Source organism: Onychostruthus taczanowskii, unplaced genomic scaffold (assembly GCF_017590055.1).
Source record: "Onychostruthus taczanowskii isolate IOZ18803 unplaced genomic scaffold, ASM1759005v1 scaffold14, whole genome shotgun sequence".
NCBI classification, from domain to species: Eukaryota; Metazoa; Chordata; class Aves; order Passeriformes; family Passeridae; genus Onychostruthus; species Onychostruthus taczanowskii.
In genome coordinates, this window is record NW_024498573.1 from 7,127,084 (window position 1) to 7,140,712 (window position 13,629).

General features: G+C 49.6%; 1 protein-coding gene across 1 annotated transcript; it reads left to right on the plus strand.

Moving 5' to 3' along the window:
* Positions 1 to 549: 549 nt before the first annotated feature.
* LOC121332393 (leukotriene C4 synthase-like) lies at positions 550 to 3,674 on the plus strand. The gene is made up of 5 exons (XM_041397820.1): positions 550 to 714; positions 1,500 to 1,599; positions 2,606 to 2,676; positions 2,909 to 2,990; positions 3,424 to 3,674. Exons 1-5 carry the CDS (start codon positions 657 to 659, stop codon positions 3,548 to 3,550), a joined length of 438 nt encoding a protein of 145 aa, XP_041253754.1. The 5' UTR covers positions 550 to 656; the 3' UTR covers positions 3,551 to 3,674.
* Positions 3,675 to 13,629: the final 9,955 nt, after the last annotated feature.

The following is a 13,629-nucleotide window of genomic DNA, read 5'->3' on the forward strand; positions in this document are numbered from 1 at the left end:
CATCCCCAGATAAAATATTAGTGTGCAGGACAGCTCTAGAGACCTTTTGTACTTTAACACATCCTCTCTTACCCCCTCAGAGTGTTTTTCACACAGGGTCTCAGTGTTGTGGCCATAAGTCATTCTATGTACCCAACACATGCTATCCATAGTCTATGTAAGGTTATGTACACAGGGATATGTACCTTGGAATGCTGCCTGTGCTCTGGTGTGACACAACAGCCCAAGCAGAGCTTTGGTTTCTCCTGCAACATTAGCAAAGGGAATGTGCCCTGGCCTAAAGCAGATGCCCTGGGGGGAGTGGATTAGTGGGCTATTGACTTTTGTCCATCCATTCAGCTCCATTTCCCTTATCTCTCACATTTGTGACTCTGCTGGCTTTTCCACTTCCTCTTAACTCTGTTCCTGGAAAAGGGTGGGTGGGAACGGAAATAATCCATTAAACCTGTCTCCACTGATTTCCATTTCCACAGTATGATAACGGCACCAGGCTGCTCCTGGGTGTTGGTACCACGGACTAAACCTTTGCTTTGTTCAATTAGAACAAACCTAGGCTGCCAGATACCATCTCAAACTGCCACATTAGCAAGGACTGAACCTGGCCAGAGGAACTTCTGACCAAGAAATAAGATTTTCTAGGTTCTGGAAAAGTCAGTATGTTGGATCAGATTCATTGGCTGGCTGCCGTGACAGTCCTGGGAGTCCTGGAGCAAGGTAGGGACCATGGAATGGGTGTGCTCAAGTACTGGCTGGATCAATCTACTGTAACTCCACTGATTTTCTTTTGCTTTTGTATTTAATGTCTCCTGTTGCACTGGCACTTCACAGCTTTTCAGACAGGGAGCTGATATCTTGTCTGGGTTCTGGAGAGCATTCAACCAAATGAGTGCATGGGAAGCCCTTTCTCTGAACTGACCTACCCCCTCCTTTCAGATTTTTTTTTGGTAGATCTTTCCCTCTGCAAACATGTAGAATTTTCCTCTTTGGGCTTACAGCAGCTCCCAAAGTGCATGTAGATGTGAGCATACAAAAAGCTCTGCTGTGTGAAAAGGTGGAAGTATGGGCTGTGGTGGGCCACATGGAACATCTCCCAGCCACAGGTCCACATTGCATGCCAATTTCATTCAGTATCTGGTTGGCTTATCTGTGGCATCAGTTCCATCCCTACACAGACACCAGAATTTAGAAGAGCAAAAAATTAAAAGAATGAAAAAGCCTTGAAATTGTCAGTAATAAAGTGCATCTGAAGTGTGTAACAATTTTACCAACTGCTGATTATACAAGAAAGCAGGTAACACTGGTAGTACATTACTTGCTTCACTATAGTTCTGGGTCATTCCTTTTCTAAAAGGTACCTGGGATTTTATTCTAACTTTCTCTGCTGTGTGTGGGCTTAGGAGGAGACTGCAGATCTTTTTCCCCGGGCTCTGGCCAGCTCCTGGCTCTACCATGCCCAGCCGTAGGACTGACCACTGCTACTTTTCTCTCTTTTGCTGCAGCCTACTTCTTCCTCCAGGTGATCTATGCTAGGAGGTTGTTTGGCATTTCACCTCCAAAGATCTCAGGCCCTCCTGAATTTGAAAGGATCTTTCGAGCACAGTAAGAAATGCCTCTTATTTGATTTTTGTCAGATCTCATGTAGCGGCACTGCCTTTCCCCTGCTTTGCTATTGTTTTCTGGAACTGTAATTAAGCAATTACCTCCCTCGAGGTTAATCAATTGAAGAGTCAACATCAGAGTTGGGTTGGCTCTTGAGTCCTAAAGCAGACATTGCTGATAGAAACAGCACTGAAAAACACAGAGAAAACTCTGCTGCACAGTGAAGGGCTCTTAAAGACATAACCCTTGGTGCCTAAGACTTAGACTGGTTTTATCCAAGTGGTGCCAAACCTCAGGCAGCTTCAGTCCTGCTCTGAATCTCACTCTCTTAGAGGACAAGTTCCCAGAGAGATCTCAGCTGGTGCTGGGATGAGGATAACCCAGCATCTCTGCCCTCCCCGCTGCACTAGGGCTGCAGCGGGGAGGGAGGAGCTTTCATATTCTTGTAGCTGACCACTGGGAAAAAAGTAACTGAGTAGCTTGAGCTGGATCCCCTCAGCCATCCCCTTCTTGCTCCTTCACTAGCCTAGACTCAGCTTCATCCAGCATCTTTTGGTGCTACTGTGCCTTTGGGAGGACAGGGCATAGCATGCAAATAATCCCAAGAGTTATGTGCTCCCTCCAACTCCTGCGCGAAGCCCAGGCTGCTCTGGCTTTATGTACTTGAGGGACAGACCTTCCCTACAGCTTGGGGCATCCACAGCAGGATTTGAGCTGCAGCACTTGGGAAGCAGCAGTGGGAGTGGTTCATGGAGCCTTTCTGTGCACAGTCTGACCTGGAAATCTTTTACTTAATTTCTTGTAAGCTGGAGACCCTGTTCTTTCCATTGTTTAATTTCTGTGAATAAAGCTGGGACAGCAACTGGAGCCTGGAGGCTTTTTATGACAACATTAGTTCTAAAAAGCAAAAGCCTCCAATGTCTGGAAACTGCCAGGGGAAGCAAAAGAGGAAGAGTTCCTTCCTTCCTTCCTTTCCCTGGTTTATGACCTTTCTCTTTCCTGCCAGGGTGAACTCCTCTGAGTATTTTCCCATCTTCCTGGCACTTCTGTGGCAGGCTGGACTCTTCTTCAATCAAGGTGAGATTATCCCATTACCTAGTTTGTCACTGGATCTGTTCCCCTGCGTGCTGCTTCAGTCCTCAGGTCCTGCTCAACTTCTGAACAACAAATTAAGCAGTAATTCTGTCTCTGATGAGAGGGTAGAGCCAGACAACAGAGTCTCTATTCCTTCACTTTGGGCTACCTCCTTGGTTCCAAGCAGCTCTGAAAAGCCTTTGGAGATGGTTACTGTGGTCTCTCTTCAACACAGGTCTGGCTGCAGCCTTGGGTCTGCTCTATCTCTACGCCCGCTACTGCTACTTCAAGGGATACAAGGCATCGTCCTCAGAAAGGTAAACACACTCTCACACACTCTTGCACACTCTTGCACACTCTTACACACTCACACAGTTACACACACGCACACTCACACACAGCAGCCCTCAGGGGACTGCATGGTAACCCCTGGGGGGTTGTTTTTGGAAACATAACGTGCCTTGGGAAAGCTCACGACCCTTGGTGCTCCTGCATGACTCAGCCTTGTCTCCGAGGCATAAGTGAACATGGATACAGGGCTGGGGCAGCAACACAGATACTGGGCAATGCTGGGCTGCCCCAAGCCCTTTTGGGTGTGTGTGTTTGCTCCCTTGAGGCGGAAGCAGGGCATGGCACCCCACTCAGGGGGCAGGGGACAGCCAGGGGCTGCTTTCCACCCACTTCTGCAGGGAGCAAGGGGCTGTTCCCAGGCGGGAAGCTCGGTGTCAGCAGCTGCCTCTCTCCCACCAGACTCGCCCCGATATACTTCAGCGCTGGAGTTCTCTGGATTCTCATTGCAGTGTCAGCCCTGGGCATCCTGCATTTCTTCCTCTCTCACTATGTGGGGCTGAATGTCCTCCAGCTTCTCACAGCATGACCCACTCCTCTGTGCTTCACCACTGTCCTCATCTTCAAGTCCTGCTCCCTCCTGCCTGCCTTAACAGACTGGCTGCAACTCAGCAGCCCTCAATGAGAAAGCCACCTTCACCCAAGCTTTTAACTCCTCCTTCCTCACTGTCCAGCACTGGCAGGAGCTGCTGAGCTGTTTAGGAGATAGTTTTCCTCCGTGGCATTGGGTGTGCCCAGTGCTCCACATCTGGTGGCTCCATCGTGTCTGATGTGGAAACACCAACCCCAAACAAGGACAAATAAAAGCAAACTCTTCTCAGTCTGAGTTTCCCAGTGAGTTGCCAAAGGGAAGTGCCATGTGTTCCCCATTATCCAGTGGCTCTGCCCTCAGCCCAGGCACAGAACACAGATTCATGCCAGTTTTCCAAGGCCCACACCTAAGAAAGGCATTTGTTTGGAACCAGATGTGGGCTGAGACATAACAAAAGAGGTGAGGGATAAACTGGAGTAGCCACCAACATGTTGTGCAAAAGTCTGTTGGTGCCCTCATGCTGGTTATCAGCCACTGCTGTAAATCAGACTGTGCAAACTCATCACCACTGCTGTGTGTGCCACTTTGAACTCGTCCCAGTGACAGCAGGCCCAAATAAAAGGTCACTGAACTTGCTGTACTGGGTGTCTCTTTGTGAGTCTGCAGCTAGCAGAGAATAGAAACATGAGTGTGTGAGTGCAAGGTGGCTGCCTTTGTTTCCCTGACATGCAATTCAACAAAGCCTGCAACCCTGTGTGCCATGGGAGGAGGGAGAAGCTGATTTTTGGAGATGTTGAGCTCATGGATTGGGTACTGAGCCACTCAGCACTGAAAAGTGGTTACCCAGTGCTCAGGTTCCTCCTGCATCAGGAGGGGCTGAATTTTCATGAGTCCAGTATGCATAATACTGATGCTTTTGGCCACTGGTGCCCTCATATTAGTGCCACAGGAAATGCCAGCAGTGCTCCGTGTGTCATCATGGGGGGAATTCACACCAAACCCAGAGAGTGAAAATAAATGCATGAGCATGATGCCAGTCCAACCACATTGTAAAGGCCACTGCTCTCCCAGCAATAGGCATATCTGGACTGTAAGAACAAAAGGCAGGGGCTTTTTGGAGGAAATGATTAATTTTTCACATTGTTTCTTTTCCTTCCATACATTTTAAATTGGCTTCTCCAGCAAAGCCCCCAGTCGATTTCCCTTTCAGGCTCTCCTGCCTTGGAGTCATGCTGCTGCATTGAAACTGGCAAATGCTGCGGGGTAAGGCTTAAAGCCAAACAAAAATAATTATACAACACTTGTTTCTGCAAAGCTTTCAGTGCATCAGGGCCCCATCCTCACCAAAATTCTCAGGTGTCACAGCAAGATAAACAATAACTTTTTCTCCTGGCATCTTTGGTGACACATTTCAGAAAAGTCTGAGCATAGTTTAACCCTGGCTGTGCCTTAGCAAAGTCAGGGAGGAACAGATTTCACAGAGAGATTTCACTTAGCCTTTGCATTAACAGGTCCTACCATCTCCTGAAGATGTTCCCCAGTCCTCACCTTTTTACCAGTATAACCAGTCACCTCCCAGAGGGTTAATGCAGAAGGACCAGCCCCAGCTGGGGTGCAGGACCTGACTCTGAATCAAAACTCTGCTTTCTGGGGTCAGTCCGAGTGGTGCTCACTGGTTCTGTAGACACAATCTCTGTCTTTATCCTACATTCAGATTTCTAAACCCGCTGTATCAACCTGGAGCTGCTGCCCACCTCAGCCCCGCTTGTGCCCGCTCTGTGCGTGACAGGGCCGCAGGATGACTCAGAGGAGGGAAATTAATGATTCAGCAGTGAGATTGTAGCCGGCTTCTCCCCTTGGATGCACAGAAGACCATTAAAAATCCTGGCACGGCGCAGTCAGGCTCTGGCCTTGGTGGCTGCCATCACCACCTCTGCCACAGAAAATCTGACGGGCACATCATCAGTCCTTCAAACCTTGTCAGAGGGGCTATTTCAGGTGCCCCGAGCAGAAGGGAAGCTGCTCCCCTCCACCAGAGCTGCTATCATTGCTCTGCTGCTTCATCAGTCAAAGAAAACCACTTTACACTGATCGATGGTTCAAACAGTCTATGATTTTGGGATTTACTCGATTCATGATGCTGCTGCCCAGCACGCTCTGCTGATGCTGTATGGCACCAGTTTGCCCGCCTGAACCTGCTGCAGAAGTGCTGAAGGCACTGGGCTGGGCTGGGCTGGCACAGGGGGTGCTGGGGGGCTGCACCTCCACCCGAGTCACCGTCCCTGAGGTGTGAAAGCCACCCCAGTTTAAAGGTGATCCAGCCGCCAGCGGCATTGCTGCGCTCCCGAGGGCTCCGGTCCAGCGCTGAGAGGGAAGGTCCCACCGCTGCCCCCGTCATGGGGACCAGCCGAGGCCGTCAGCCCCGCTCCCCTTGGGATTCGTGTCCCCGTTCCCCCCGAGATGCTGTCCCCGCTCCTCCCGGGATTTGTGCCCGCCCCGGCCCCGCCGCTTCTCCCCGTTGTCGGGAGAGGGCGCTGGCGGCCCGCGGCTGAGCCGGGCGGGCCCGGGGCCGGCGGGGGCCGGGGGGTCCAAGGGCAGCGACCACCGCCGGCCCCGGGCCCGCCGCCTGTGCCCCAGCACCGCTGGCTGCACCCCGAGACGTGCCCGGGGCGGCGCTCACCGGGCAGCCGGCACAGCCACGGCACTCATCCACGGATCTGCCTGCTCCGAGTTTGATCCGTGCTGGGCCAGGCTCTGGCTTTAAGGTATTGGGTAGGGGAGTCCTGGAGCCTCGCAGGAGTCTCCTGAGGACGCTCACGACGGACATAAAGCAAAGCGCTCTGCGGACTCCACAGCTCCTTCCTGCTTCCTCCCCTTACGGCTGCCAGTTCATTGCCAGCAGCGGGGAGAAAAAGCGTTTGGCGCGTGCAAATCCACCCTGATAGTGCCACAGGCTCCCAGGATAAGAAGGCAGCCGGATGGGAGGCCAGCAGAGAGCAAAGGAAACGCGCAGAACCAGCGAGAACGTTTTTATCACAAGAGGTACAGAGGCTGAACTTGTAAACAGCCTCTGTCCCCGGCGGGGCGGGCTCCACGCGAGGGACGGGGGAGTGCAGAGCTCTGGCTGCCCCCCGCCCTAGGCACAGCCGGAACGCAGGTGTTGCCACCTCCGCGTTCCCAAGATCCCAGCCAGGTTCCTGGAAGGCTTTGGGATCAAGGTGCAGGAGTCTGTAGCTTATTATCTTGAAAACTTCAAGGACACCCACTTGTACTTCCCTATCCGTGACGTGCTGGCCCTGCTGGATACGGTCTGGTGCGGGCAGCGGCGGCTTTACAAGCGGCCACCAGACCGAAATGCTGTGCTCTGGCATGAGGAGGAACAGCACCGGCGCCCCCAAGCCCATGGAAGAGCGCCCCAGTCCCTCCGGAGCACAGCCTGGTGGGACGGATGGAGGACACCCTTGAATTTCCCCGGCTGCTAACTTTCTTTGGGAGGGTGTTTGGGAGGGAAGCTCCCGTGGGGCCGGGAAAGGAGGGTGCAGCTGGTGGCCCCGGCTTTGTGGCACTGGCATGTCAAGCAGGTTTCCATAGCACCAGCATCCATAACACGGGGCCGAGGGGAGGGAGAGAAGTAGGTCAGACAGGGCTAACAATACTAAGACGTGTCTATCTGTGGCTCAGCCTGACCCAGGAAAAGGGTGAAACGGAGAAGAATGGGAAAGGAAAAAAAAAATAAAGAAGGAAAGAAAGTATCCACAGTCTGAGCAATGCATTTCTTGCCTTTAGAAAAATAAGGACCTTTTAAAGCCACCTTTGTGTATCAGCGCTGAGCAACCGAGACTAGCACCCACCTCCTGCCCATCTGACAACAGGCTACAAGGGAATTCAAATGCTAATGTGGAGCCAGACTTCTCAATGGGCCTTTATTTCTGCAGCAGCGCCAGGATCGGAGCTCTGGGGAGCCAGCCCGCAGGAGCTGTGAGGATGCAGTCTCCAGAGCAGGACTGTGGGACACTTCCCTTTCCCCTCACCGTTCCTCACCGTCACTTTGTTACCCCTTGTCTTAGTTTTTCTTGTTTACATGCAAATGATTTCAAGGGCAAGGAAAGAGAAAGGCGGGCACATGGAGCTGTGTGAGTGAAAAGCCCCCGCTAGTGACCCGTTTTATGTGCTGAGTCTGCAGAGGCCTCGCTGTCATTGTCACAGCATTTTGGGGTTGCCTGCTTTGCAGTGTGGTCGTTTCGAGCTTTGTGTCCATCAATGCCAAAAGCAGGAAGAGCATTATGGGCAGTGAGATCCAGAGCCCTCGTGATCTGAGCAAACAGATGGACACACAGATCTGCTGGGTGTAACAGAGCAAGGTCAGGGGAAGGAGTGCTTTGCTCAGGGGGAACTGGAGAGTGTGGGTGCAAGAGCACAACCCTCAGTGGAGAGGCTGAGATGGGCTGGGGTGAAGAGCGTGACTGTGGCTGACCTGTGTCATACCTGCAGCTGGAGAGTGCCGTGCTTGGCTTGAACATCACCCCCACACCATCACGGAGCAGATGCAGCAGTGGATGCAGGCACAGGATGTTTCAGACAGGCCAGTGAGAGCAGGACCCTCACCTGCAGGAAAGTTCTTCCTTCACATTCCTTTACCACAGGCCACAACCCAGTGCAGTAGAAACTGTTCCTGCACTTGATAGTGCGGTAAAGTCTAAGCAAAACCAAAGCTATCTGCAACTCTGTCTGTTAGCAGGCTGGGAGGCCAGGAAAATCCACACTCTAAAGTTACAATTTGCCCAGTCTCATCAGTTTTCTACCTCCAGCAATTACCACTTACAAGAGAGCTCCAAGAATTCACATTTTCCCAGATAAGGGCAGAGCCACTATATATATATGATGGACAGGGTTTAACATGGCCCTTTGTGAATGCCCTCCCTGCAAAGGAAAACTGACCACCTACTGTGGAACCTTAGGGAAGAGCATGCCCAGCTCCAGCTCCCAGGGATGCTGTGCCAGACTCTGTGCTCAGGGACTAAAGGTAAAAGTTATGTAGGAAGAGCCAAAGGGTCAGCACTCAGGAGGACTCACAGAGCACTTCTGGAGTGAGAGAATGAAAGAAGATCTGTGCCTGAGCACATGCATTTGCTGTGTTGCTTTGATGTGGCACTGGTTAGCAAGAGAAAGGTGGGTGACCCCAAATTACTAAGGCAACATTGCCTGCAAGGGGTGAAAGTCGGGGATCATCATTCCAGTGAGGTCGAAGCCAGTGAGCTCTGCTTCTGAGCATGCAATGGGCGAGTGGCTAAAATAGGCTCCATTTCATGAATGCTCTTGGCCAGGATAACAAGAGCTCAGGACTGCTGTCTGCCCTGACACAGTACCACAGCACACTCTCCCAGCACTGGACTGAGTCACCCCTCTGTCCAGTATCTACATCTTTACAGCTGGCTCTCCACTTGGGAGGGCGTGAAGAAATGCAGACCTTGGAGGAATGTGAATGGCCACTTCTCTCTCCTGGCTTCTCACCGATGAAGTGCCAAGGTGCTGCGAATGTTCCGCCTGAGTGAAGAAACCTTTCCCGGGAGCAGCCTGATGAGCTCAGCACGGCGCTGCTCAGCCAGATGGCTCCCGGACCAGAGCTGACTCATGCCCACAGAGCTCAGGCAGCAGAACTGGCAGATGGCTGCAGCACGCTGTGGGAGACACCTCACCCCGGCTGGCCCTGCACTCACAGTGGGGCAGCTCCAGCAGAAAAACCAGGTGTTCAGCCCACTGCTATAATTCTAATGCTGCAAAACTGAAACGGTGACAGGCCTGGGTTCCACTGACAGAGAAGAGCCAGGCTGGTGAACTTTTCTGAGCCCTGAAAGGGTGCAGCCATCGAGGGAGCAGAACTCTTCATCTCACAGAGGCAAAGGATGGTGAGCACAAGCTGTGGATAAGCTGATGGCACAAAGGGAAGGGTGATAGCTTCTAAAAGTGCAGAAGAGGCCTCAGAGAGAACAAGGGACTTGGGTATCTGCTTTCCACTAAAACAGTGTTTACAAACCTCCCCAACTGTTTTCCAGCTTGGCTTCTTAGTGAATTACAGTTTAGGAAAGCTGGGAAACATGAGATACATCCAATCCATGCTGCAGACCACCATTTTCAGAGAAATTAATAAAGGCAAAAAACAAAGGTGAAAAGGAAGAAAGGTGAAGTGTAGCAAAAAATCTTCTTAAATTGTCCAAATCAGACATGGGAGGGAGACTGCATTGGAAAAGCTGTGAACTGGCAGCATTAGTGGGTGATGAATGTGGCCATGTTATCTAATATGGTAGAATGCACATCATGAATTTTTAATAGCATTGTTTCACTTCTATTTGTCACAGTGTCACAGCTAGAGGCTGTTTCAAAAGGCATGGGGAATAGATAAAGGTTATGATTGGATGGTAGGGCTTTTGACTGGAGGTCACACACAGAGAAACATACAAAGCATCAGTAGTATAAGACTTCCATGTGTTCCCTGTTTTCAGAGCTCACATGAAAAACAAGTCAGCTGCAGCAGTGTTTACTGAGAGTTAATCAGGTTTGCAGATTAACCATAAGATCCTGAATTATAGGTGCTTATATGCAAATATGAAGCACATGCAACACATGTAGCTGAGACATGAAAAATGGACTCTGTGACGGCAGCAGCAGAAGAAATGGCTAACAGCTAAGGAGGAAAGGGAGGGCACATACAGCGATGATGGACTGAGTTCTGTCGTCTCTTCAGAGCAGGTATTTAAGTTCTGATCAATTCTCCCTGTAATGGTCAATGCTGATCCGTGAAAGAATCATTGGCAATTATTTTTTGCATTGCAACAGTATCTCCAAAACCTACTTAGAAATGAGCATCTGCTTCACTCCCAGACACACAAAGTGTCTCCATATGCTTGGATGACTATGGAACCCTGAAACCAGAGCTGCAGATTTTCTTCATTATTTTCTTGCCCTGGAAAGAAGTGCAAGCAAGATAAGAAAGAAAGACTGGTATAAAACAGAAAATTCTTGAGCAGGTAGCAGGTTTCAAGAGCTTTACTTCAGTCCAGCTTAACACTCCACATGTGTACTCAGCTTTATGCATCTCTCTGCAGGCTGGACTGGGGCTCCTCTCCATGAACCTGTAGGGAATTTGGGATGCTGCACAGGGGCTGTGACTATCTGGCAGATTTCTACTCTGGAGGCCACCTTGATGCCTCGGGTTTTAGCTTTTATATTTTTCACATTCTGTACTGCTTTCGTGTGTAGTTCTGAGCTTCATATTAGGGGATAGTAAGTTCTCTTCAGAGTACAAAACAATTCCTTTTCTAGCTGGGAACCAAGGACAAATGATCCAAATCTCAGGCACAAGAGCATAAACAACAGTGGAGTGAAGAGAGAAAAACAAGAAGGATGTGACTTCATGGGCTAAAGCTATAATTGGACAATTAACTCCAATATGCTAATGGACCAGAACTTATAAAAGTATGAGACCCGGGTTGTCCATTTTGAGACCATTTTGTGACCATCTTGGGTGGACTCTTGTGCTGCCCAAGGCAGATCCATTGAGGCCTTCTAATAAACACCTACTTTACTCTTTAACTCTCTCCAGTCTCTGTTCTAGGTCAGCCTTTGCAAGGCATCAACCTCTTTGCCCATTTCCTACCTGATGCACTATCACACCCAGCAGGCTGAGCTGGGCTTGGCTTACAGCCCTCACTCCCCCAGCTGACTTGAAAGAGGCAAAAACACCTGGGAATGCAAACGGGAAAAGGGAGCAGCTCCTCTCTCCTGCTGTCTGGGCAGCAGGTGTGCCTTTCCTCATTGCAGGAATGAAACTGTGAACTTCTGAAGTAGAACAAAGCCCTTTCAGGAAAAAACATGTACCCGGAGCTACAGCGTGAGCTGTGACAAACACACTGGGGTTTGTCCAGCGGGGTCTGTTGGAGGGGAAGGTGCAGGTGTAAGGCTCACACCATAAAACAAAACCAGGTAAATGTGATGCCTGAATCCTAGAAGAAATCACAGAAGGAAGAAACTGTACCAATGTTTTCAGGAAGATTTTTATTTCCTGTCTCCCTCTGTGCAAGTGCTCACATACCATGAGACCACCCCCAGGTACAAAAGCACTTAACCAGCCAGGGCCTCTGAGGAAAAGGGTTGCTCTGTCAGCAATAATTCCATTTGAATTGTTAATTATTTTTGTCTTTCAAACCAGCATATACATTGGCTAATCACAACTCTTCTGATAACTATTTATGTCTTTGCTTGCCCCTGCAGCTCACAGTCACGTTCTTCCCTTGGAAGTGGCTGTACCAAACTTACTGTGGGTTATGTCAAATGCAGGCTGAGTTTTTTGCCTAAGATTAGTAGCAGTTACATATTTGCAGGAAGAAGTCATATGACCTTTCTTCTAACACTGGAAGGATATATAAAACTTCTTGTCAGTGTGAACACAGGATGATTTTAATTTCCTAAGAGACCTCTAAAGATAGGCCTTACATCAGAATCCTGTTTAACTAAATAAACATAAGATCAAGAAAATATTAGGCAAATCAGGCTTCATTTCTCACTGTAAATTAGATAGCAAGAGAACAGCCATTACAGCTCTCTTTAAAGCCATTTAATCACGTGGATCATGATGCATAAACAACAGAAAACCCATTTTCTGTCCTTTTTCAAATGCAGCAATGGGGACTAAAAATACCAAATAAGACTAATAAAATGACATAGTAAATGTACCTCAGTGTATGAAGAGCTGCAGCGTGAGCTGTGCAAACACACTGGGGTCCAGCTGGGTCTGTTGGAGGGGAAGGTGCAGGTGTCAGGCTCACACCATAAAACAAAACCAGGTAAATGTGATGCCTGAATCCTAGAAGAAATCACAGAAGGAAGAAACTGTACCAATGTTTTCAGGAAGATTTTTATTTCCTGTCTCCCTCTGTGCAAGTGCTCACATACCATGAGACCACCCCCAGGTACAAAAGCACTTAACCAGCCAGGGCCTCTGAGGAAAAGGGTTGCTCTATCAGCAATAATTCCATTTGAATTGTTAATTATTTTTGTCTTTCAAACCAGCATATACATTGGCTAATCACAACTCTTCTGATAACTATTTATGTCTTTGCTTGCCCCTGCAGCTCACAGTCACGTTCTTCCCTTGGAAGTGGCTGTACCAAACTTACTGTGGGTTATGTCAAATGCAGGCTGAGTTTTTTGCTTAAGATTAGTAGCAGTTACATATTTGCAGGAAGAAGTCATATGACCTTTCTTCTAACACTGGAAGGATATATAAAACTTCTTGTCAGTGTGAACACAGGATGATTTTAATTTCCTAAGAGACCTCTAAAGATAGGCCTTACATCAGAATCCTGTTTAACTAAATAAACATAAGATCAAGAAAATATTAGGCAAATCAGGCTTCATTTCTCACTGTAAATTAGATAGCAAGAGAACAGCCATTACAGCTCTCTTTAAAGCCATTTAATCACGTGGATCATGATGCATAAACAACAGAAAACCCATTTTCTGTCCTTTTTCAAATGCAGTAATGGGGACTAAAAATACCAAATAAGACTAATAAAATGACATAGTAAATGTACCTCAGTGTATGAGCATTAATACACGCTATAAAAAGCCAAAAATTATCTCACTGCTAGAAATGCCGAGGCCTCAACAGGGATTAGCAAAGGGATTTGCTTTACACTCACTAACACTGGGCCAGAAACAAAGCTTGGAGCCGACGCCACACCTCCACAGTCCTAAGGTCACCTTTTATCTGTTCAATCCCACAGCAAGGCTCCCTTGCAGCTATTTTAACCTGAAGCTGCTTCAGCTCGCGGTTTTTTGTGGAGACGGCCGGTCTGCCGGGGAGAGCGCGGCCCGAGGGCTCGGAGCGCAGGTGAGCGGCTCCCAGCACCCACTCGGGGCTGCCGGGCACGGCAGCCTCCTGCGCCAAGCCCAAACCGCCGCAGCGGAGCCCGAGCGGGGCTGCTCGGCCCGGGCCGCCACACGGCGGCCCTCGAACGGGCCCTCAAGGCCTCCCGGGCCGGGCCGCGCAGGCCCCGCCGAGCCCGGCCCCCGCCGCG